General features: G+C 40.3%; 1 protein-coding gene across 6 annotated transcripts in view; it reads right to left on the bottom strand.

Annotated features, from left to right (window-relative positions):
- Acbd6 (acyl-CoA binding domain containing 6) overlaps positions 1-19,386 on the bottom strand; it is a 136,082-nt gene extending 116,696 nt beyond the window's left edge. For 5 of the 6 annotated variants that reach the window (XR_009584595.1, XM_060364478.1, XM_060364480.1 and 2 more), the window contains exons 1-3: positions 18,598-19,386; positions 12,482-12,546; positions 9,384-9,480 (exon numbers count right to left, since the gene is read on the bottom strand). Coding sequence is in view for 5 of the 6 variants with exons in the window: in XM_060364478.1 (XP_060220461.1) it covers positions 9,384-9,480; positions 12,482-12,546; positions 18,598-18,819 (384 nt within the window). In the remaining variant the exon portion in view is untranslated. The remainder of the gene's footprint in view (positions 1-9,383; positions 9,481-12,481; positions 12,547-18,597) is intronic. The other variant, XM_021660525.2, reaches the window with a different exon arrangement.
- Positions 19,387-23,728: the final 4,342 nt, after the last annotated feature.

Raw genomic sequence — 23,728 nt, 5'->3', positions numbered from 1 at the left:
AAAGGCAATAAGATACACTATTCTGCTCTGACACATCAGGCTTTTCTGTACCAGAAATTATCTTATAGACTAATAAATCTGATCCAAAATAAATTGATTTCTGTTCCTAGTATAATAGCAAAATGTTATAATAAAGTATGCTATTAGAAAATGATTTTGTAGTAGAGAAAATAATTTCTCTATAACTTGTCATAATTTCTAACTAACTATTTCTGGTTACTTTCTAACTAATGTAAACTAAGAAATCATTTCCTAAACTAAGCAAAAATTATTCTTACATTATTTTGGGCTTTAACATCAGAATTCAGTTAGACTACTTAAATGTACAATTGTTTTACAGTCCTAATCTACTGTACATGTAATATGAAAAGTCCATTTTACAAAGAGTAATGAGTTGCACAGAATACTAGTTTTCTCCAAACTTTCCAATAAATGTAGGTTACCAGGAAATTTGTGTTGCTTAATTTTCTTAACTTACATGAACTACAAAACAAAACAAAAAATCTTATCTTCTAGTTTTTCATCTATTAAAAGACTATAACATTTTTGATAAAAAGATAATAAAATGTTCTTTTTATAAATTATCATCTTGATCATTCAAGTTTATTTTTACTTTTAATTACACCTTAAAATTTTAATTTCTAACAGTTACTTTGTGTCTACAAGAGAAATAAACACAGAAAACAAGCACAAGTATATGTTTGTCACAGAAAAGAGAGGGTAATGTTAACTATGAAACACTGCCCTCTCTAGGACAGTTTTTTAAATGAAACTGAACTAAATGAAATTAAAACTATTTAACCCAATATAGTCCAGCCAACAAAGTTTGGATTTTCCTGCTGGCCTTGTTCCTAAAGCAAAATTATTCTACTCTATAAGACTTTGGTTTTGGTGCTGGGGAAGGAACCAGGGCTTCAGGCATGCTAGGCAACTGCTTCACCACAGAGCTATACCTCTTTTTTCACATTTGTCTTCTGTACCACACAACTGCCAGGTGAGTCCAGTTCAATTTCAGTTACTAATACACACCTTTTGTTTCAGGTACTATGCATATGACAGAGCCTAAATTCTGACATGTTTATAGTACAACAGAACAGAAAGACAATCTCAATTCAAAGTGGTAAGTACAACAGACGAACGGACCACAGAAAACAGTCACATTTTGCATTTCAGGAGGACTCAAGGCGAAAGGTGAATGCTCCTGCTGGTAAAAATGAACTGGACTGCATCTTGACGGCTAGAGAAGTCTAGCAAGGACTAATACGAAAAGAGCGAGATGTGGGGTATTAGGTATTCACTCTAAGCTAAGACTCAAACTAATTTGAGGTACAAACAAACAGATGACAAAAATAGACGCTGGGCTCTGCCCAGAACATCTAAGCAAACCTGCTGCAGCTTTAGTCCATTCCTAAAGCTCCCTACAAAAGATTCTGACGAGCAACTGCCTCCAAGAGCTAGGATGATGACATCTGATTCAATGCCTGGGGTCTTGATGAATTATTTACAAATAAAGAACAAATAGATGATGCTGCCCGGACTAGAAGAACAGCAGTGGGCTTTGCAAAGGCTAGATGGCTACTAGGACAAAAGGGAGGAGACTGTCAGTTCTCCCGTCTTCCTAGATAACACACAAGTAAAATAAAATGGTCCTAAGAGTCACCAGACCAGTGAGGCAAAGAGAAATGACCTCATTAATGACAGTCTGAGTAAATGTCAATAGCTAAGAAAAGTTTGGTTTTGTTTTGGGTTTTTAAGAGAAAAGGAATAATTAGTGAGAACTAAGGTATCAACCACAGCATTGAAACCACACAGAAAGCCCTGGTAACTTCCAGAATAAAATTCTCATCTTATTTCCTATGAGCTTTGCACCCTCTGGTGGTCACAAGAGGTTTTACTACGGGTGACTAGAAAGTACCAGATGAAGAATCGCAAACCTGGGGGAACTATCCAGATTTACCACTTATGGAACTGACAAATAATGTTCAACATATATCTTTTTATATGCTAGAAACCTTTTTAATTGGAAAGTATTTCTTCAGACACCAAAACTTACCAACCATTCTTTGGACCTCTGTTACTATTTGCAGATGCTCATTGGCCATGCTTCTTTGTAAAGTACACAACACGCTGTGATTGCTCACCCCTATACCTCGCACTCCTCCCACCCCTGCTGACATCAGCACCTGAGTGTCATGGAGGCGGCTCTTGAGAAACACACATGTGGAGCCATACTTCTAAAGAACAAGGCTTGATGCATGAGTGTGTGTGCTGCCAGGGACTTTCTAGTTTCAATTTACACTCTCCTATACTTAGATTTTTCTTCTATATATTTTATATCTGTACTAATTTTACTCAGGTATTGTTTGCTAGACAATGTAGAAGAATATATTATTTTACAAGCTTATAATTGGAGCATGCTCACTGTAAAAATACTTCCATTTCTTTCAGAGTAAAAGCCATAACCCTGACAATAAACTACCAGGTACCACTCCTTCATTCTCTAGTTCTCTGCTCTTCATTCCCTCCCACATTTAGCCCTGGCAGTCTGTAGAGCACACAAGATATGACCCTGCCATATGTTGTGTTATCTACAGTCTATGGAATGTTCCTCTATATGTATGGCTCACGTTTCCCCTTCCTAATGTTCAAGGTCACCTTCTTAGTGAGCTTTCCCTAATCAGCGTATTTAAATTATTCCTGCCTCCTGTATACCCTATGCTTCTCCCCTGCTTTCTATCCATGGTACTGATCACCTTCTAAAACACTGTAACTTCTTACTCATGCTTACCATAGCAGAAACTCCTCCGAGCAGACTGTTCTACCAGCTGCTATATCCTGGTTCCCACGAACTGTAACATATGTCCAAAAAAGTACAACTAATGCATAGGGTGATGATTAATAATTCTTTAACAGATGTTAAGGAAAAGAAAAAAGTAGTTATTATATTTTATAGAATGGAGAAGTGTCTGATTCTAGAATCCAAAATAAAGCCACTAATTCTCACTAATTATTCCTTTTCTCTTAAAAACCCAAAACAAAACCAAACCTTTCTTAGCTATTGACGTTTACTCAGACTGTCATTAATGAGGTCATTTCTCTTTGCCTCACTGGTCTGGTGACTCTTAGGTCCATTTTATTTTACTTGTGTGTTATCTAGGAAGACGGGAGAACTGACAGCAAAATAAAGGTCTAAAAAAAACAATCTATTTGAGGATTATCAACAATAGAATTGCAAAATGAAGCCAAATAAAATCTTTAAAAAGAAAAAGTCTTTAGAGTTGATTCAACATAATAGTACTATTTTATGCATTAGGATAAAATTTAACTACATATGTGTTACTGTATTTTAATCAGTGAAATCTGGAGAAGAGTTCAAATTTAATCACATTCTTAGTGAGTACTTAAGGCCTGTGTACAGAACTCAAAAGAAAGAGCAGCCATCATACCATTCCTTCAAAAGAGCTAGGGAAATGGCAAGTATTATTTAGGAATCTTGAAAAAAAAAATCGAATCTTTTAATTTAGAAAAATTCTTCCAGAATTGTTAATATATTTACCAGGCTATAAAAATGTTCTGCTACATAATGAGATCTTGTCTTTAAAAGGGGGCCAAAGGGATAGAAAATAATCTTCGGTTAAAAGGGGCAACAGTAGTGCACACCTTTAGTCCCAGCACTAGGGAGGCAGAGCCAGGGAGATCTCGGAGTTTAAGGCCAGCCTGGTCTACAGAGTGACTTCCAGGACAGCCGAAACTACACAGAGAAACCCCGTCTCCAAAAGCAAACCACCACCACTACCACCATCACCACCACCACCACAACCACCCAAAAAAAGAAAGAAAATCATCTTCACAGATATAAACTGAAGTCATGTTGGATTAGGGTGGACTCATGTCATCACACAAGAAGGCAGATTAAGATAGAGAAACCTGAGCAAGACAACTAAGAGCAAGACAGAGGCAGACGCAGCAGCTAGGCCACTATGATCTTGGTTGTCAACTTGACACACCTGGGAAGGAGAGCCCTCAACTGAGGATCTGCCTCCAACAGACTGGCTTGTGGGCATACCTGTGGGGTATGTTCTTGATTGCTAACAGAGAGAGGGGCCAGCCCACTGCAAGTGGTACCATCCCTAGGCAAGTGGCCTGGGCTATACAGCATACAAGAAAAGTAGCTCGGAAGGGAGCCAGTGAGCACCACTCCTTCATGGTCTCTGCTTCAGTTCCTGCCTCTAATCCCAGCCTGGAGTTTCTGCTTTAACTTCCCCCAGTGATGGACTACAGCACATAAGCCAAACAAACCCTTTCTCCCCAAGTTACATCTGGTCACTGTTACTAGTTGCTGTTTCATCACAGAAATAGAGGAACAAACAAGGACAGCCAACACAAGACACGGAGTGCCTGTAAGCCACCAGAAGATGAAGAAGAAAAAAGTCTTCTCTACAGATGCTAACGCCTCCTTTTAGACTTCTGCCCTTCCGACTATGAGAAAATAAATTTCTGTTGTTTTAAGTAGTATGTAGCACTTTGCTACAGCCGCCCTAAAAAACTAACAGAGTTGGAATATCTTGTGTCTGTAAGAGAAAAAAGCCTAAGGATTAGGGCATCTGAAAAAGACACAGGACATAGTTCGAAGATTCCTTTAGTAGACAAATTATTTCAGTGCATTATACTGCATGAATAAAGCAGAAATCCGTAAGTCTATATAATAAAATACGTGGATGTTGGGAAAGGCACTCTACCATGGATACTGAAAATCCCTATACATCCTTGTTCAATTGTTCGGGGCCTTACTGCTCTCATTTCTCAGGACTGTGTGACCAACAAGACACCTTTGGAAATGCAGTAACATCTCTCCAGCTCCTGACAAACAGCAGGTTTGCTGTAAGTTGTGAATTTCCATAACTCAGTGCTCTTTCTTTTCCCATTGCACAACCCACTACATATGCAGAAATCCAAATTAACATGACCTGTGTCACCCGTGGGACTCAGGAGATGCTGGAAATTGATGCAAACCAAATGAAAGCTCATGCAGTTTGCCAAGCCATCAGTAACAGTCTTTGAGCTCTAAGACAGGTGTCAGAAGCCTTCTGCCAGTATTTAAGAAACAGAAACTGACTAACTTAGTTTGCAAACAGGGCAAAATCTCAGACCTTTAACACTTCTTAACACTTCTTTTCTTAATGGACAGATGGGTCGATGGTGGATGGACAGATGGATGAATGGAGAAATGAAAAGCTCCTTCTGTCTCAGTTAGGGTTACTATTACTATGATAAAACACCATGACCAAAGCAACTTGGAGAGGAAAGAGTTTATTTAGCCTAAGCTAATATAATGAATTATAGTTCATCATCAAAGGAAGTCAGGACAGAAACTCAACCAGGGCAGGAACCTGGATGCAGAGGCCATAAAGGGGTGCTGCTTCCTGGCTTGGTCCTCATGGTTTGCTCAGCCTCCTTTCTTATCGAACCCACGACCACCATCCCAGGGATGACCCCACCCACAATGGGCTGGGCCCTCCCACATCAATCACTAAGAAAATGTCCTCACATTGCTTGCAGCCCATCTCATGAAGGCATTTTCTCTATTGAGGTTCCCTCCTCTTTGATAACTCTAGCTTATGTCAAGTTGACATAAAATTAGCCAGGACACTTGCACACAGTTGAATGCCAATAATAAACATAGAACATATAGTAGAGTTGGAAAATCATTAATGAATTTTAAAAACTAGTAGATGAAATCCAGTTAATAAAAATGTATGTATATAGATAGTCTCAAAGTGTTCCCCACAAATTACTTACCAATCATAAAGAAATAGGAACTTCTCAGTAGAGAAGTCTGGCAGATACCACCATTACCCAAGTGATTAACATTGGCATCACCAATACTAGAATAAACAGAAATCATGTACTTGCTGGTAAAATGCACTGAGGGCATACTTCTGTGTTATTCCTCCTAAAATGTGAAATCTGAAGCTAATTACAAGCAATCCAAAAAGAGAGACCTTCTTCAAAATAACTGGCTTATCATTTTCAAGATATATATGGAGACAGAGAGAGAGATAGCTGGATGTGTGTGTGTGTGTGTGTGTATCAGGCAAGAAAGAAAAAGAAAGCCCAAAAAACTGTTGCAAATTAGAGGATCCTAAAGAAATATGACAAGTGGATACAATGCACAATTCTAAACCAGGTCACGGTAAAAATTTTAGCAAATAGCTAGAAAGGGAATTGCTAAAGTAAATGAGAAGTTTGAATACACACTGCAAATTCCACAATGAAGATGGATCAATATTAAAACTTCTAATCTTTATAGAAGCTTCCTAAAACATATACATATGCGTAAAAAAGCTAAAATTCCTGATTTTGATTATTATGAAAGGTAAGTTATGTGTTCTTAGGAAGTAAATACTCAAGTACTGAGGATAAATGAACATGGTATCTCCAAACAATTAAAAAATATATTTAGCTGGGCAGTGGTGACCCACACCTTTAATCTTAGCACTCAGAGGCTGAAGTTGGCCTGCCTGGTCCACAGGTCCAGTTCCAGCATGACCAGGCCAACACAGAGAAACCATGTCTCAAAAAAAAATTATATTTATAGATGTATGTATGAATGTACAAATAGAATGACAAAACAAATAAAACAGGTAAATCTAATAGAGGCTATATAGAAAGAAGCTCCTTCTACTATTGAAATTTTTTAATTGTCAATATTAAAACTTAACTTCCCCCTGCTAAAAATATATAAAGACAAAAGAATTACTTTTATACTACCTCCTGATCAATACCTTGGTGGGGTAAAACACAAATGAAAACACAGGCAAAGGGTGACATTAAGTTACCATATAGCTTTAAGAAAAGTAACTGCTTGAATTGTTGTAACTTCATATAGTCATATATACAGGCTTGGTTTGGTTTTGATTCTATGTATGTGTGTGAATGTGCATGTGTGTGTTTCAAACAGCAGGTGTAGTAAGGTTGAGTCAGTTAAGCATAGGTCTAATTTCTAATGTCATTGCTTGTTATTAACCATAGGCAAGTTAGTGAACCTCTCTATGTCTGAATTTCCTAACTTTTGAAATACAGGCAATAATAATTTCTAAGTTTTAAGATTTTTGTGGCAATTTTAAAGGATAATATATATAAACCTAGACTTAGCCTACATACGTATGTTCATTTTACTTCTTAGAAACAAATTTAGCAATTTTTTTTTTTTTTTTTTTTGGTGCTGGGACGTGAACCCAAAAATTCAGAATTGCTAAGCAAGTGCTCTAGCTCTAAGCTCATCTCTAGGTATGTAAAAATCACTCTTTTTATCCTAAATAACTAATGTCAAATCTAAATGTCAAAGCTCGCCTGATATTGAGATTATGGTATTATGCCTCTTACCAATTCAAAAAGCAAAGGGGGAAAACAAACCAACTGAAATGTAGACAAGGCACAGAAGTATACACTCACAGCTGCTGTGAAATACAACTGCTCCTTACAAGATGGCAGCTTTTTGTTGTTCTGTGCCTCTGTTTTGTTTTGACTTTTGGAGACAAGGCTTCGACTTCGCTGTCCTAGAATTGTAGACCAGGCTGAAATCTACCTGCCTCTCTGCCTCTGCCTGGCTGGCTTTACAAGACTGCAAAGCTAACTTTGTTTTTGGTTGTTTGGTTTTCGAGACAGGGTTTCTCTGTGTATCCCTGGCTGTCCTGGAACTCGCTCTATAGAACAGGCTGGCCTCAAACTTAGAAAGATAGGCCTGTTTCTGCCTTCCAAGTGCTGGGATTAAAAGTGATCATAATGACCCAACCTCTAGCTACGTACCTTTTCACCATTCTTATGTTTTTGTTTTTAAGATTTTAAATGGGGATGGTGGGACAGCTCTGCAGTTAAGAACACAGATAGCTCTCCTTAGGACCTGGCTTCAGTGGATACATGGCAGCTTACAACCCCCAGTAATTCTAACTCCAGGAGGGTCAAAAGCCCTTTTCTGCTTTCTGTGGGTGCCAGGAATGTACATGTGCATGTACTTGCACATACATGCAAGTACACATACACATTAAAATAAAACAATCTAAAAACGTTTATTTCAAGGGCATCAGGATGGCTTAGAGGGTAAAGGCGCATGTCTCCAAGTCTAACTACCTGAGTTCATGAGACTCAGAGGAAGAAAATTGATTCCCCTTGCAAGTTGTCTTTTGATTTCCAAATGCACGTGGGACAAGCGCGCGCACACACACACACACATATACACACACACACAATGATATAATTTTTAAATGGCTTTAAAAACATTTCAAAATAAAGTAACAACATATCTGTACTAAATTCTTTCTAAGCATTATCCATAAGTATCCTAGAAGGCAGGGCCCACATACGTGAATATTATCCCTAGCATCCCTAGCATCCACAGTCATTTTTTTCTCTCATGCAATTCTCTAGAATTTAAACACTATTTTTTTATATTACTGAACATAATTTTTAATATGTTTTATCATCCCTATCATGCTTTAAACTACATAATGGCAGAAATGTCATATTTATCTTGTATATCTATCAAAAAGTATCTCAAACTTAGTAGAAAATGCTCATTAAAATACCAAAGAGAAGCTAGAGTTGGATTAATGGCTCATGTCACTTCCCTGCACCCACATGGTGGCTCAACTATACCACAATTTCTAAGAAAACTGTCATCCTCTCATGGCCTCCAAGGGCATTGCACACACGTGGTACACATACATGTATGTAGGCAAAACACACATTGCTATAAGATAAATAAAACTATTTTTCCTTGAGACAGGGTTTCTCTGTGTAGCCCTTGCTGTCTTAGAACTCACTCTGTAGACCAGGCTGGCCTGGAACTCAGAGACCCGCCTGCATCTGCCTCCTGAGCGTATGTCTGTGTGTTTGTTGGGTGGGTATGTGCAGAGGCCCAAGAAAGCCAGAGGATTTGGACCCCTTAAAGTTGCAGCTGCAGGTGGTTTTGAGCCACCTGATGTGGACGATGGGAACTGAACGCTGGTCCTCTGAAAGAACAGTGGGTGCTCTTAACCACTGAGCCTTCTCTCCAGCCCCTCAAAAAATTTAAATTAAAAGCAGTTTTCTTTTTCCCCATGATGATGATCTCCAAATAAACTCCAAATTCTGACATTAATTCAGTTCTTAAAAGATTATACTACACTTCTAAAAACTCTTTACTACTCAGAGAAGGTCTCTGTATTTGCTGGTTATGTTAATATTTAAGTAGTCATTTTTCACGGAAAAATAGTACAGTTACCTTACAGTCATTTGATGAAATAAAGTTTAAGACAAGTTACTTAGAGCAAAACTCCACTAGCCGTTTGTCTGGGAGAAAGGCAAGTTTTCAGAAGGTGTAGTGTGCCATTAGGAAGTCTTACCTGAGGGCTCCACCCTGGATCGAGGGCTTTAACCGCTGCGATATACTCCTGCATTGCTTGTTTAGGGCTTGAGTCACCGAGGGCTTTCCATGCTTCCCTACAGCACAGGAGGGGCAGCATGGCCTTCATTAGTGAGGCGAACAACACAAGCACCGTGTCCTCTAAAACAGATCTTGCAGCTCAGGCTCATCTTAAAACTCATATCGTATCTAGCTAGTGCATTTATTATTAATATTTTATATACACACATGTATTTCATTGGTCTGAGACCATAAAGATAACAAACTATACAAAGGAAAAGCACTCCAATTATACTTTTACAGTGACAAACAAGTATAAAACATTTTACACTATCTCAGGAGCCTTTGGGGAATTTCTTTCTCTTTCTTTCTTTCTTTCTTTCTTTCTTTCTTTCTTTCTTTCTTTCTTTCTCTTTCTTTCTTTCCTCCCTCCCTCCCTCCCTCCCTTCCTTTCTTTCTTTCCCTAACTGGCCTCTCTCATGAAATTTTAGAACATAGATATCTTGCTTAACTGTTGAATTTTGTAATAGTACAAACTATGGTAACCGACAATTTAATTATGTCTCCCTAAATCCAGTGTTTACTCCTACTGAGACCATATCATTTACAGACCTGTGGAGTACTTCCCATCTTATGAATTCACTGTTCAGGTTCCCTGGACAGTCTGCTTCGTTTATCCTAGCCAATTCTTTCCCCTTTAACCAGATTTTTCTACCCTCAAATCTATATAAAGAGAGCTCAGTCCTGTTCTTCACTACTTTCCTGCTCTTAGGAAGAAAGCAAGCTCATTCTGAGGTTTTTAAATATTTTACTGACTTTTGTGACAGTTACTTATATATAAAATAACGCCTCACCCCTAAATAAATGTTTATATCAAGCTTAGGAATCATATCAACTGTATAACTGAGAGACAATCTATTCAGACTCCCTTGACTGTCACAACAGTGTCCTGTGTAACTGTCTTTTCCCAGACCAGAAGCCACTCAGGACTCACACAGCACTGAGTTCATTTATCTTTCTCTTTATCTTCTATGATGTCGACATTATTGAAGAGTCAAAAGCAATTATTTTACAAAATACCACTCAGTTTGGACTTGTCTAATTGTTTTCTCACCTAAATGGTGTTCTTGTCAAAATGATTAATCATGATTAAAATTAGATTAAAATATTTCGGTAAGAGTAATATATGTAAGTGGCATGTTCCTTAGAATGGGTTGTAGTAGGGACACATGATGTCAGTCTGTCCCATAATTAATGTACCGATGACTTGGTAATGACAGTATCTGATGTTTTCTGCTTTACTAATTAATAAGAGTGTCTATGAAGTATAAATTTTGGGGGAAGAAAAATATATAAACTTTTTAATAATCATTTTTTAAAGGAGAACAAAGGGAATGCATAAGGAAAAATAAAAGTGAAGTGACAAAATTTCACAAAACAAGCCAGGCAGTGGTCATGCACGCCTTTAATCCCAGCACTTGGCAGAGGTAGGTGGATCTCTGTGGGTTAGAGGCCAGCTTAGTCTACACAGTGAGTTCAAGTACAGCCAGGGCTACACAGAGAGATGCTCTGTCAAAAACAAACAAACAAACAAACAAACAAATAAATAAATAAATTCACAAAACAAAAAAGCTCACAGTAAAGGTTACATTTGACAATTTCTGGAATAGTAATAAGCCCCGAGGATGTCCCACATATTAAAAAACAGAATGCCATCTGAACTAAAGAGTATGGTCAGTGGCTTAAGTGACTAACGTCCAGGTTCAAGCTTCATCCCGCCTCACAGATGAATGCTGGCAGTTAGGACTATTGTCCAGGGCCCCACATTTTGTCCAGGGCCCCACATTTTGTGCAGGGCAGTGATAGAATACATGGTCAAATCCATACTTTAGCCTGCTGTCGCTTTACAAATTCTTTTTTTTTTTTTTTTTTATAAAGCTCCATCCCGGGACTGGATGGTTCAGTGGTTAGGAGCACTTGGTGGTCTACAGAAAACTGAGATTCATTTCCCAGCACACACATGGCAGCTGACAACCATCTGTAACTTCAGTTCCAGGGGATCCAAACCCCTCTTCTGATCTCCCTGGGAATCAGGTACATCTGTACATATAGACATATTGGCAAAACATCCATACACATAAAATAAGTAAATAAATCTGGAAACAAAGAAATAACAACAACAACAAAACTCTGAGAGACCTTTAATATAAGAAGTAATTAGCATAAATACAGGAAGGTGCTCGTAATAAGTTATAGGCTGACCTGAAGCCTATAACTTAGCCTATGACTTAGGCTTCAGCGGACTGTTAGGAAAGGCAGCTCCACCTGTGTGTTTGAAGTCATGCTCAAATGCTTAAGTCTGGTATCAGAATCTTAGAAATGCTGAAATGTAGGCCAGTCCTAACCTTGACTACAAAGCAATAAATAACTCCACCCTCAACACTAGTCTTACCATCAGAGCTAATGCTCAAGATTCTGTAACTATTCTTTAACAGTTTTTTTCCCCCTTTGGCTTAAGCCAGGTAAGAAAAAATAATATGAGAGAATCTTTGAATTTACAGGTGAAAAATGTCTAGTTTTGGATTTTCTTTTTCCTCCATAGTTTATATATATATATGTATGTATATATATATATATATATATATATATATATATATAATTATAACAAGCACTTCTTTGCTGTGGGGCAGAAGCATAGAAAAGTATGAGATGGAGATTTATCTCGCTCCCCTCCCTTCCTTTCTCTGGCTTTCTCTCAAAGACACCTCAGTATGTGAGAAGCAGTCCCCTGGAGGCTACATATAAGGAAACAATCTTGAGCAGTAAGATATCCAAGGGGTCTCGCAGGAGTTTACCTCTGCTGTGAACTTTCTATGTACTACCTTCAGTGCCAAAGGATCCTGGAGACTTAGCTAAGCGCAGATTCTTTTAATCCCTCTCCCAGCCGCCTGTCATTAGCAGCCAACATCAGAGAGATTAACGTAAAAATAATTCTCTAATCTGTTAACCCCTTTCTAATTCCTAAGCTCCTAAATCATTTCTGACAACCTTATTAAAGATTCCAAGAACTTTTCTTACCACTTTTGCTTTCCTTCAAAATCAAAGAAGTTTGGCTTGGGAATATTACAATTGCCAACTTTAACCTAAAAGAGAAAAAAGGGAAAATAATCAAGAATTTATTTTATTTTTCTAAGAAATATCTGAGAACTTTTTCCAAATTTATCATACCTATTTAGTAACTGTAGATTAGAAGCATTTAGATACATATAATATATGAAAATGTGATAACAACATCTACCATTCTTTGCAAAAGCAGACAAAAAAATATCAACTAATCCAAACTGCAAATGCCAGCAGTAATAGGTGTGGTGCGGTACACCTTTAACAGAGGCAGGTGGCTCTCTGTGCATTCAGAGACATGGGTTCAGGTCCCTCCACAGCTATACAAAAGACTCCAAGACAGGCAGGGTTCACAGTAAGACCTTGACTAAATTCACTAATTAATAAAATAAAACTCAAGCACCCTCAGCCTTCTGCATAGAATAACTGGTAAATAATACTATAACACAAGGAAAAAATGCATTTCACTAGCAGACTAATTATAAGACAATATACAAATAAAATTATAGCCTTTACTGCCATTAAGATACAGTTTTATAAGTTTTAATTTATTATTGTGTGTGATATGTGCATATGGGGGTCAGAGGCCACTCTGTGGAGGAGGCGCTCTTTTTTTCCACCTTCATGTGGCTTCTGGGATGGAAGTTGGGCTTGAATTGCGTGTGCTTTACACACACACACACACACACACACACACACACACACACACACACGATCATTTCACCCACCCCCTATCTAGAAGTCATTAACAGGTAATTAACAATATTTAAAGTTCAGTTTTTCAGAATTCATATATTGGGGGTTTTTATGCTGATTTTCATGATTCTACTAGTATTTTACCTCTCTCCAAATCCAGGAGAAACTGTACTAAACGTGTATTATTTTAAAAATACCATACTAATCCAGGCAGTGGTGGCAAACTCCTTTAATCCCAGCACTCCGGAGGCAGAGGCAATGGATGGCTGAATTTGAGACCAACCTGAGCTACAGAGTGAGTTTGAGGACAGCAGGGATATACAGTGAAACCCTAAAGAAAGAAAAAAAGAGGGAGGGAGAGGAAGGAAAGGTGGAAAAGAAGAAGGAAAGGAAGGAAGGAACGAACGAACGAAGGAGGAAGGAGGGTCAGAGGGAGGGAGAGAGGGAGGGAGGGAAGGAGGAAGCAAGAAGGAAGGAAGGAAGGAAGGAAGAAAGGAAGGAAGGAAGGAAGGAAGGAAGGAAGGAAGGAAGGAAGGAAGGAAGACAGGGAAGGAAGAAAGGAACAAAGGGGAAAAGCCTAAATAAATTTAGATGTCAAAAGCTGGGAAAAAAAAAAGTTCAGAGTCTCAACAATATGAATGCTATCCACGTAATTAGTACCTTTGTTGTTTTAAGGTAGGGTCTCATGTAGCCCAGGCTATCTTTAACTCATGAATCCCCTACCTCTACTTCTCACTACATCTGACTCTACACTTAAAGACCCAAATGACATTTGTAGCTAAGTTATAGACTGCTCTCGTTACAACTGTGCAAAAATGAAATCCGTACAGGAAGAGAATTCAGCTCTTGATTGCCACTGCCAGATGTAATCTCCATTATAAACTCTGAACATACGTGTGGGGCTGGGGCGATGGCTCAGCAGTGAAGAGTGCTCGCTGCTCTGCTGAAGGACCTGAGCTCAGCTCCCGGCACCCACATCAGGCAGCCTGCAACTGCCTCTGAATACCATCAGCTCCAGGGGACCTCACACCCTTTTCTGCTCTCCAAAGTGCCTGCACATGTGCAGCAGACACCCACAGAGGCACCACACACATGAATACAAAGTATCACCCCAATCATCTCCTTAGCTCTTAATCACATAGTCCTCTGGCTCTTACTAAAATGCGCACTTCTACAGAAGCAGCTCTGCTATAACCGGAAAGAGAAGAAGCGTTTCTCGGATAATCATCAATCACCCTGTGAGGCCATTACAAACTCATCTTATCCATGAAGATACAGAAACTCAAGAGGGTGGTCTCAACTCATACACTAGCACATCCTGGATTCATTGTCAGGATTTATCCGGACCTGTTTGACTCCTTCACTGTTACAGCAAATCTAGGTTTCAATTCTGATCTAAATCACAACTATTGGACCCTACTACAAATACAAAGGAACTCTGACCAACTATACATACCATACAAACCATACAAACTACATGAGGCCATTCAACTTCTGCCTAGCTTCTAAGACTTGGATGTATATGAAAATTATAATAAAATACCTTACTTCAAAACAAAGGAGTAAGGGAGCTGGAGAGCTAGCCTGGGGCCTAAGAACACCTCTGCCACTGTTGCAGATCTGAGTTCCGTTCCCAGGACCCACATGGCAGCTTACACCTGTCTGTAACTCCAGTTCTAGGAGATCTGATGACCTCTTCCAGCCTTGGCAGGCACCAGGCACACCCACTCATACAGAAGATTTGTAAGAGGTGAGGTGCTGGGGCAACCAGATAGAGAGAGAGTTCAGTGGGTAAGAGCACTTCCATGCAGGCTTGACAACCTGAATTCAATCTCTGGAACCCATGGTGAAGGGAGACCGCTAACCTGAAAGTTGTCCTCTGACCTCCATACAGACTGTGGCTTGCAAGAAAAGGAAGGAAGGAATATCACATAGATATACTGTCATACACAAACACACACACACAGAATAAATAAAATTAAACAATCAAAACCAAAAGGGGTTCATCATCTTTTTGCTTTGCCTAGCTACAACATGCATACTGTGTTCATGAGCCTCTCTGGCCATGGAAGTGGAACTTGAAATGGGAATTCTCAAACTTTGTAGTCACGTGAGCCCTTTGAATTCTTAAAGTCTCTGAAGAGCTTTTATCTGTCATATATTATATTAGAAATTAGATCATTATAGTGGAAATTAGATCTTGGACTAGGGTGGGAGTGGTATTGCTCAGTGGTTAAAGCAAGTGCAAAGAGTTCAGATGCCCAAAATCAAATTAAGTGCCAGGTAGGCATGGCAACTCACTTCTAATTCCAGAAAGAGACAGGGGATCCCAGAGGCAAGTACTCTTAACCACCAGGCTAGCTCTCTAGCATTCCTACCCTCTTTGTTTTTAAGCAAGGTATTTTATTATAATCTTCATTTACACCCAGTCCTAGAAGCTAGGCAGATGACGCATGGCCTCATGTACTATAATTTGTATCATCTGTCTCTTTTCATATGTGTGCGGAGGTCAGCAGTTGGTGTGATTTTAGAGATGCGTCCTGCTGGCTACCCAGATGGGCTATATCAGCAACTGTGAGTTCTGTGAGAGACCCTGCCTCAATGAATATGGTAGATAGCACTCGAGAAAGATTCCCAGTATCAACCTCCAGACTCCACACATGCACACACACATGCATGCAGGTACCCCCACGCATGAATACACATACAAGAAAAATAAATTAGACCTTGAAAGTATTTATTAATTTATTTGAAAATAAATCTAGAACATGGTAATATAAGTAACAAAATTCTATGAAAAATAACTACATTCTAAACTGAAAAACAAATCTCCTTAATATCTTTTAAAATCTCTTTTCTGTCTGACATAATTGTACTGTCATACTTCTGCAACCAATCTCTCACTTTGTGTTGGTTTAGATGAAGCCCATGTAGCAATTTCAGTTTCACATAGATTTACTGTCAGAATTATTCTTATAGCACACCAACAACTGTGGATATTTTGATACTACACCAAAACTCAATAAATGGTAGTTTCTCAAGATAGTTATGATGTGGAATCTGATTGTTCAATGGATCTTTAACATATTTAGAGTAAAAACCACTCATCTGATTTTCACTTTAAATGAACTTTTGCTTATACTGATTTTTAACATTATCCTAAACATTTAGGTAGTACCTCACTGAGTCATCCATCTAGCATTTGCATATTGTATTAGACATTAGTGAATCTTCATATTCATACCATTATCATTTATTTCATAAGAAGTATTTTATAAGCACTGAGAGAGCTGTCAAACTCATGGTTGCAGATCCTTCTTTCTCCAAGCTTCAACGTTTCATTTGACAACTCAAACATTATCAATGGCAACAAATATTTACAGCTGCCTTCTAGGCTCACTTCATTTTCAAAAAACTACCTGCCAAACATACAAATCTAAACAGAGCTTATATAGTTTTTGCTAAGTAAAAGTAAAGTCTCACAGAAAAAGGACATAGTTCCCTTTGTAACTCAATTATAGCTGTGAGTTTCCCAAATTTCCTCAAAATAGTCAATATAATCAGGTATATAGCAGAAGTGTCTGTGTGCTCCTCCCATTACACAATTTTTTGTTTGCTTTGAACCAGCGTCTCATTGTATAGCTCCTACTGGCTTAGAACTTGCTGTGTTGACCAGGCTGGTCTCGAACTCATAGCTCACCAGTCTTTGCCTCCCAGAGCACTAGGGATTAAAGGCATGTGCCATCACACCTGGCATCCCACAAAATGTCGAACAGGACCTGCACATGGATCTCTCTCAGGTCATTTCGTTACCAGCATGTTCTCATAATAATAAATAAAGAGCAGGCTCACCTCCATTCGGTGAAGAACACAGGACGTGTGGCAAGATGGCTAAGTGGGTAAAGGTGCTTGCCACAACCTAAACTGAATCCCTGGGACCCACGTGGTGAAAGGAGAAAACCAACTCCTGCAAGCTGTGCTCTGACTTCCACTCACACGTGTGCATGCACACAAACCAAATCAACATGTAATTAGAAATACAGCAGGATCCCCACAACTACCTAAAAAAATTTCAGGAGAAATATAACTATACCAAAGGCATTTTTTAAAAGATCTTGCCTTCTTTGATTCTCTTATTGATATTTTTTTAAGATTTATTTCTTTATTATGTATGCAATGTTGTCTGCATGCACACCTGCATGCCAGAAGGCACCAGATCTCATTATAGATGGTTTGAGCCACCATGTGGTTGCTGGGAATTTGAACTCATGACCTCTGAAGAGCAGGCAGTGCTCTTAACCTCTAAGCCATCTCTCCAGCTCCCTCAAAAGGTATTTTTTTTAAATGCCAAACTTAATGCAAGTTTTAATTAAATACTAGGCATAATGGACTCTGGCCAGGGCCACTCCAGGTTCCCAGGATATGGCCCAAGAGGCATTTTTTAAAAATTCTAATAAAAGAGGCTACTATCCAGAACTTCATTTCTTTCAACGCTGCTAAGGACTGGGGTTTTCCTGAGCTGCTATTTAACTCATCATTGACTTTTCTCGTCCACAGCTACATTCCTCAAGTAATCCCGTAAGCCTCTTAAGGGCACTGTCATGAAGCTCCTTCATCTCTGCATACTCTGTAGACAGGACATCCACTGTTCTGATGAACTGTATCTCTTGTCTGTGAGAAAGCAATTGTTTTTCCTTCTGGTACCTAACCTTGAGTGATAGCTTACTCTTACATTGTAACACATACATTTCCTTACTTTACTTAGGTAAAAAGTTCAGTCTTAGAGTCAGAAACTACATTTTAATTCTGATACATCCATGTAACTTTCTAAGCTGGTTTTTTGTTGTTTATTTGTAAAAGAAAGTGATTCAGGAAGCTGAGAGTTCATCACTAGCCTCCATGTTGCCAACATGGAGCCCTCAACAAAAAAAAAAGGGGGGGGATATATCTAGCAGGGCCAAATTAAGCCAAAACATGTGAACTATATTTAGAGTTTCTAAAAATCACAACAGTGATATTGTACTTTGCATTTTATATATAGTAATATTCTCTTAAATATCAAATTTATTATCAACATTATCATATTTCCTAACAGACGTCCCTTTAGCAACAGTGAATGACAAATTGTGTAACGGTTCAGAGGCAAGGCAACTAATCAGAGAACAGAAACACTGTCATTCAGTGTCCAGCTACACAAGTAGGATGGCAGAGAGATATTCCATGTCCAGAATGATGCTATTCTCCAGCGTCCAAAAGAAAAAAAAAATCGAAATACAAACACACAAACTTCATTACACTCGGCCATTAGCCACGCACATCTGCGGTTTAAGTTTTTGAAGGAAGAAGCTTGTGTCCTCTCTCATCCACTCATCTTTTACCTGCTTGTACCTGGCGTACAGGTACAGGAGCTGCTCCCTGCTGGCCACCTGAATCAGGCCTTGGACGTGTGCGGCAGCCTTCTCAAACTGCTCGGCCAGGCTCCGGAACGTCTCGGTCTCGGGAGTCTGGGGGGATTCCATATCACCAGAGTTGTCCCCAGAGCTCAGTTCCCCACCGCTGTCGCCCGTGGTGGCCCCTGCGGATAGGAACGGTGTGGCCATGTTCAGTCAGTCGCTCGGTGTGGCCTGTCCTCGCTGGTGTGACGCGGGCTCCCCGGACCTGGACCACTAGTCTGGGTGCGGAGCTCCGGCGGGAGGGGACGCAGCTGTCTGGCTTTCTCAGGTGACTCTGCTACTCCGCCTACCAGGGCGCGCGGGACCGCCTCCGCGAAGCCCAGCTGCTCTTCCTAGCCCGGTCCTCCTCCGGCTTCCCTCGGCCGGACCGAGCGCCTGGCCTCGCCGGGGTCGCTCCAACGGCGAGGGGTCTGGAGGCCGCTCGGCTGGGAGGTGAGGGGGAAGCCGGCGACGCGTGCCGGGCCACTGGGACGCGAGCCGGGCGGTGAAGCGCTGGGAGCGAGCTCCGCTGAACGCGCCTGCGGCCACGCGGGCCCTGCCTGCTCCGCGAGTCCGTGCCTTCTCCCACGAAGGGAGTCTTGGTGGGATACGGAGGGCGCGGTGGGGGTAGTGGAGAAACTGGCCTCAGTGATGGGAGGGTTGGCTCAGGTTTGGTGGAAATTCAGTCACAAAATCCGGAACTGATCCGGATAGGCCCCCGGGGGGAAAGGGAAGGAGGCGGTCTTTTAGGTAGTGTAGCTGCTGGAGTGGAGTCGCGGGAAACAGAGAGCTGAGGACCAAGGTTCCGCCTTTCCCTAACCCCAAGTCAGTGCGACCCAGGCTCCCTGAGGACCTGTGCGTTCTGTTCCCCGAGGTCCTGGCTCTGTTTTTTTAATAACGAGTGAACGACTGATGGCGTCCTTACTGCCCCACCGTGTGTTTAAATGGTCAAATGACTCCCCTCAATGTTTTTTTTTTTTTTCTATACCTCCTGACCCCTTGTTTCCCAGGCTTTTGAGAGAAGGCCTCACCAGGCCCCCAAGCCCACCTTTCTTTCGCATCATATCATCTCAGCCTTGGCTGACGTGCGTCTTGCACATCTTGAAATGAAACCCAAAAGTCCCAATAGCTCTGCCAGAAAGGAACAGATCTTTCCCACGTATAGCACACTGTCAAAAAGAAAAACTATACACATACACATCATTACACCTACCCTATGACGACGCACATTTGCCATCAGGTTTCTCAAGTCCATTTGCAGGGACTTGAGAAAATCAATGTAGCATGTCGCTTGGAGAAACTGCTCTCAGTTTGTAGGGTGTCCCATTTCACTGTGTATGTGTAAGTGTGTTATTACTTGTAATAGTAGTTTCTACTAACCCAAAGAATGTCATCAGATATCTTCTTGGGCCTATAGGAAAGTTTCCCCCATCTCAATGTTATTGCTTCTCTCTGCTGTACCCTCCAATGTATTTTAAGCTTGCCTTGATTTATGACTTTCTTTGTTCTGTAAAACTATAAAACTTCATGAAACTGCTTCCACATTGGATCATGGAATTTGGGGTAACCCAAGTTTGCGTTCCCCAGGCCGTAGTCACTCAAAGTGACTCCAGAATAAACTATTACTCCCTTTAAGATGAGTGTGGTGGTTTGAATAAGAATGGCCCCCATAGGCTCATATACTGGAATGCTCAGTCCTCAGGAAGTGGCACTACTTGAGAAGGATATAGAGGTGTGGCCTTGTTGTAGTGTATGTGGCTTCACTGGAGGAAGTCACTGGCGTTGAGGTTTCAAAAGCCCAAGCCAGGCCCAATGATTCTCCGTTCCTGCTCCCTAGAGATCTGAGATGTAGAACTCTCAGCTGTTTCTCCAGCACCATGTCTGCCTGCTTGCTGCCATGCTTCTGCCATGATGAAAAGGGACCTCTAAAAGCCCCAATTAAATGCTTTTTTTTTTTAAATAAGAGTTGTTGTGGTCACGGTGTCTCTTCATAGCAATAGAACACTGACTAAGTATTGTTTGATGTTGGTCCTAGGTGCCACAGTAGAGAGAAAAGCTCACCAAGATGCTAACTAAGCCTTTGTTTTCTGAAGGAGAAGAAGGGGTCAACCTTCTTGGAAAACACTGACACCCAGCCAGCTCAGTCCAGTTACTTTATTCAAAAATATATAAGGTTAAATTGGGGCTGGGAAAGGTTCCAACTACCAAAGGTATTTTGCCCTTGCTGTGCATGAGAGCAGGCAACCCACACAAATCTCAGTCCATTTTGATTATGGTTTTTTAAAAGTGTCTCAGGACTAAGGTCAGTGCAGCTGCAAGCTCTCACCTAGCACCAAGTGCAGATTCCCCAGCAAGACAACATTTCTTCAAGGTTCAAACAGTCTCAATTTTCTTTTTCTCAGCCTCTACTGACTGGCCTAAACATAGCAAAGGCTTTACTAAAACATTTCACTCAAAGCCAGAAATAAAGGCTTTACTTTACATTTCACTACAACCAAGACAATGAGGGATGTGGTTTTTGTATCAACAGTGGCTAGTATTCTCTAAGTGTTGTAAACACACTGATATGTATTCATTTATATCTAACAGCCTAACACTAATAGAAACACTAATAAGCATGAGGCTAGTACAAAGAGTTACAAAGAATGGTTATTGAGTGGCCATTTAGGATTAAACTTTAAACAGAAGTTAGGACAGCATGAGTAAACAATGAGAGACAGAAAGAACATAAAAAGTCTCAGATCTGAATTCAACATGCATTCTTTGAGAATAGAGAAGGAATACTTCCGCTATCAGTCAAGCACACATTTAAAACACGTGTGGTGGTTTGAATAAAAACTGGCCCCCATAGGCCCATAGAGAGTGGCACTACTAGGATGTATGGCCTTGTTAGAGTAGGTGTAGCCTTGTTGGAGGAAGTATGTCTCTGGGGGGTGGGCTTTGAGGTTTCAGATGCTCAGTCTAGACCTAGAGAGTCACTGTTCTCTTCTTGCTGTCTGTGGACCCAGATGTAGAACTCTCAATTACCTCTCCAGCCCCATATCTGCCTGCATACCAATACACTTCCCACCATGACGATAAAAGACTAAACTATGAACAGTAAGACAGTTCCAATTAAATGTTTTCCTTTATAAGAGTTGCTGTGATCATAGTGTCTCTTCACAGCAATAGAAACCCAAACTAAGACAATGCGGTAAATGGAAGAAATAAGTCAGTAGAGTAGAATGAAAGAATAGACATCTCTACCTAAAAATGGGAGAGCAGACTTTATTGGTCCTGAGATGTTGGTGCCCCCAAACCCTGTGACTCAGTATCTGAGGAAAGAGAAGTATGTTGTACAGGGTTGAGAAGCAGGTTTTGGATTAGAGTGTTGGGGTGGAGGTGGGGGTTTCACCATGGTGGAAGAGAAGCCAGATTGCCTGTTTTTGAGACCTTCTGGTTTCAGGGTCAATGATGGGATTGAATGCTTGCTGGATTTCTGTGGGTGGTTGGTTTCTCGACAACTCAGGCCTGTTTTTATAGCCCTGGTTTTGAGGTAGGGGGTTTCTTTAATGACAGTGAGTTGTTGAGTCTCTTAATGTTTGAGAGTCTTTTTTTTTTTTTTTTTTTTTTTTTTTTTTTTTCTGAGACAGGATTTCTCTGTGTAACCCTGGCTGTCTTGGAACTCACTCTGTAGACCAAGTTGGCCTCAAACTCAAAGATCTGTCTGTCTCCTGAGTGCTGGGATTAAAGTTATGTGCCACCACTGTCTGGCTTCAAGGGTCTTTATAAAGATACTTTTCATTTTACTCAATGCATATGGAATGTTTTACCTGCATGTATGCCTGTGCGCGACATGTGTGCCTGGTTTCCACAGGGGCCAGAAAAGGTCATCGGATCTCCTGGAACTGGAGTTGTAGATGGTTGTTAGCTGCCATGTGGGTGCTGGGAATCAAACTGGGACCCTCCAGAACAGCAGCCAGGGCTCTTAATTGCTGATCAATCTCTCTGGCCCCCATTCGAGAGTCTTAATCCTTAATACTTAAGATAGATAATGTTACTTTTGTTTTGTGCATAGGAAATTAAAAAAACAAAATTGTTAAGCAAGTTGGCCCAAAGATGCTCAGGTTTTAAATGGAAGGCCAAGGAAAGAAAAAGCAAAGCCTTTAGTCTGACCACAGAGAACATCAGATTATGAACCTCAAAGATATACCAAATGGGAGCTACACTGACTTTTATATCTCTGTGTTTCTAAATTTTTAATATATTATTTTATTTTTCCGAAACAGGATATCACTATACAGTCCTGCATGTCCTAAAACTCACAGAGATTCTTCTGCATTTGCCACCTGAGTGCTGGAATTTAAGGCCTGAACCACCATTCCTGGCTGTTTCTAGAGTGTTTATCAGAAGTAGAAGCATTACCCACTGTTCATCTGGCAGCCCTGAAGATCAGGGTTTTTTTCTTCTTTAATCCTTGAAAGGACTATTATAGTTTGTATTTTAATTAATTGCACCAATGAATTATATTCACAATGCCAGTGAGTTAATAGGTAATTAATGAATTGATAGCAATGTATAACTAATATTGATAAATCAATATGCATCTTATGTGTTACATTAATAAAGTATCTAGTTCCCATTCCTAAAATAAACACAATCTAGTCTGATTTTTTTTTTCTAATCAGGATTTCTCTGTGTAGCCTTAGCTGTCTCAGAACTCACTCTGTAGACCAGCCTGGCCTCCAACTCACAGAGATCCTCCTGCCCCTGCCTGGTGAATGCTGTGTTAAAGGTATGCACCACCACCTACCGGCTCTGGTCTGGATTTTTAAAAAAGCACTTGTAGGTTCCATTTGCTAATATTCTCTTTAGTGGCTTTAAAAATCTGTTTATGCATGCAGGGACCCACAGCGAAACATTAGGCAGAGCTTGGGGACTCATGCTGAAGAGGGGGAGGAAGGATTGTAGGAGCCAGAGGGGTCAAGGACACCAAAAGAAAACACACAACAAACCTGGACTCATAGGGGCTCACAGAGCTGAACCGACAATCAGGGGGCCTGCACGGGTCTAACCCAGGTCCTCTGCATATGTCTTA

This window comes from Meriones unguiculatus, chromosome 11 (assembly GCF_030254825.1).
Source record: "Meriones unguiculatus strain TT.TT164.6M chromosome 11, Bangor_MerUng_6.1, whole genome shotgun sequence".
In the NCBI taxonomy this organism is placed as follows: Eukaryota; Metazoa; Chordata; class Mammalia; order Rodentia; family Muridae; genus Meriones; species Meriones unguiculatus.
The sequence above is the reverse complement of the archived record's forward strand: the minus strand, read 5'-3'. Positions and strand labels throughout refer to the sequence as shown.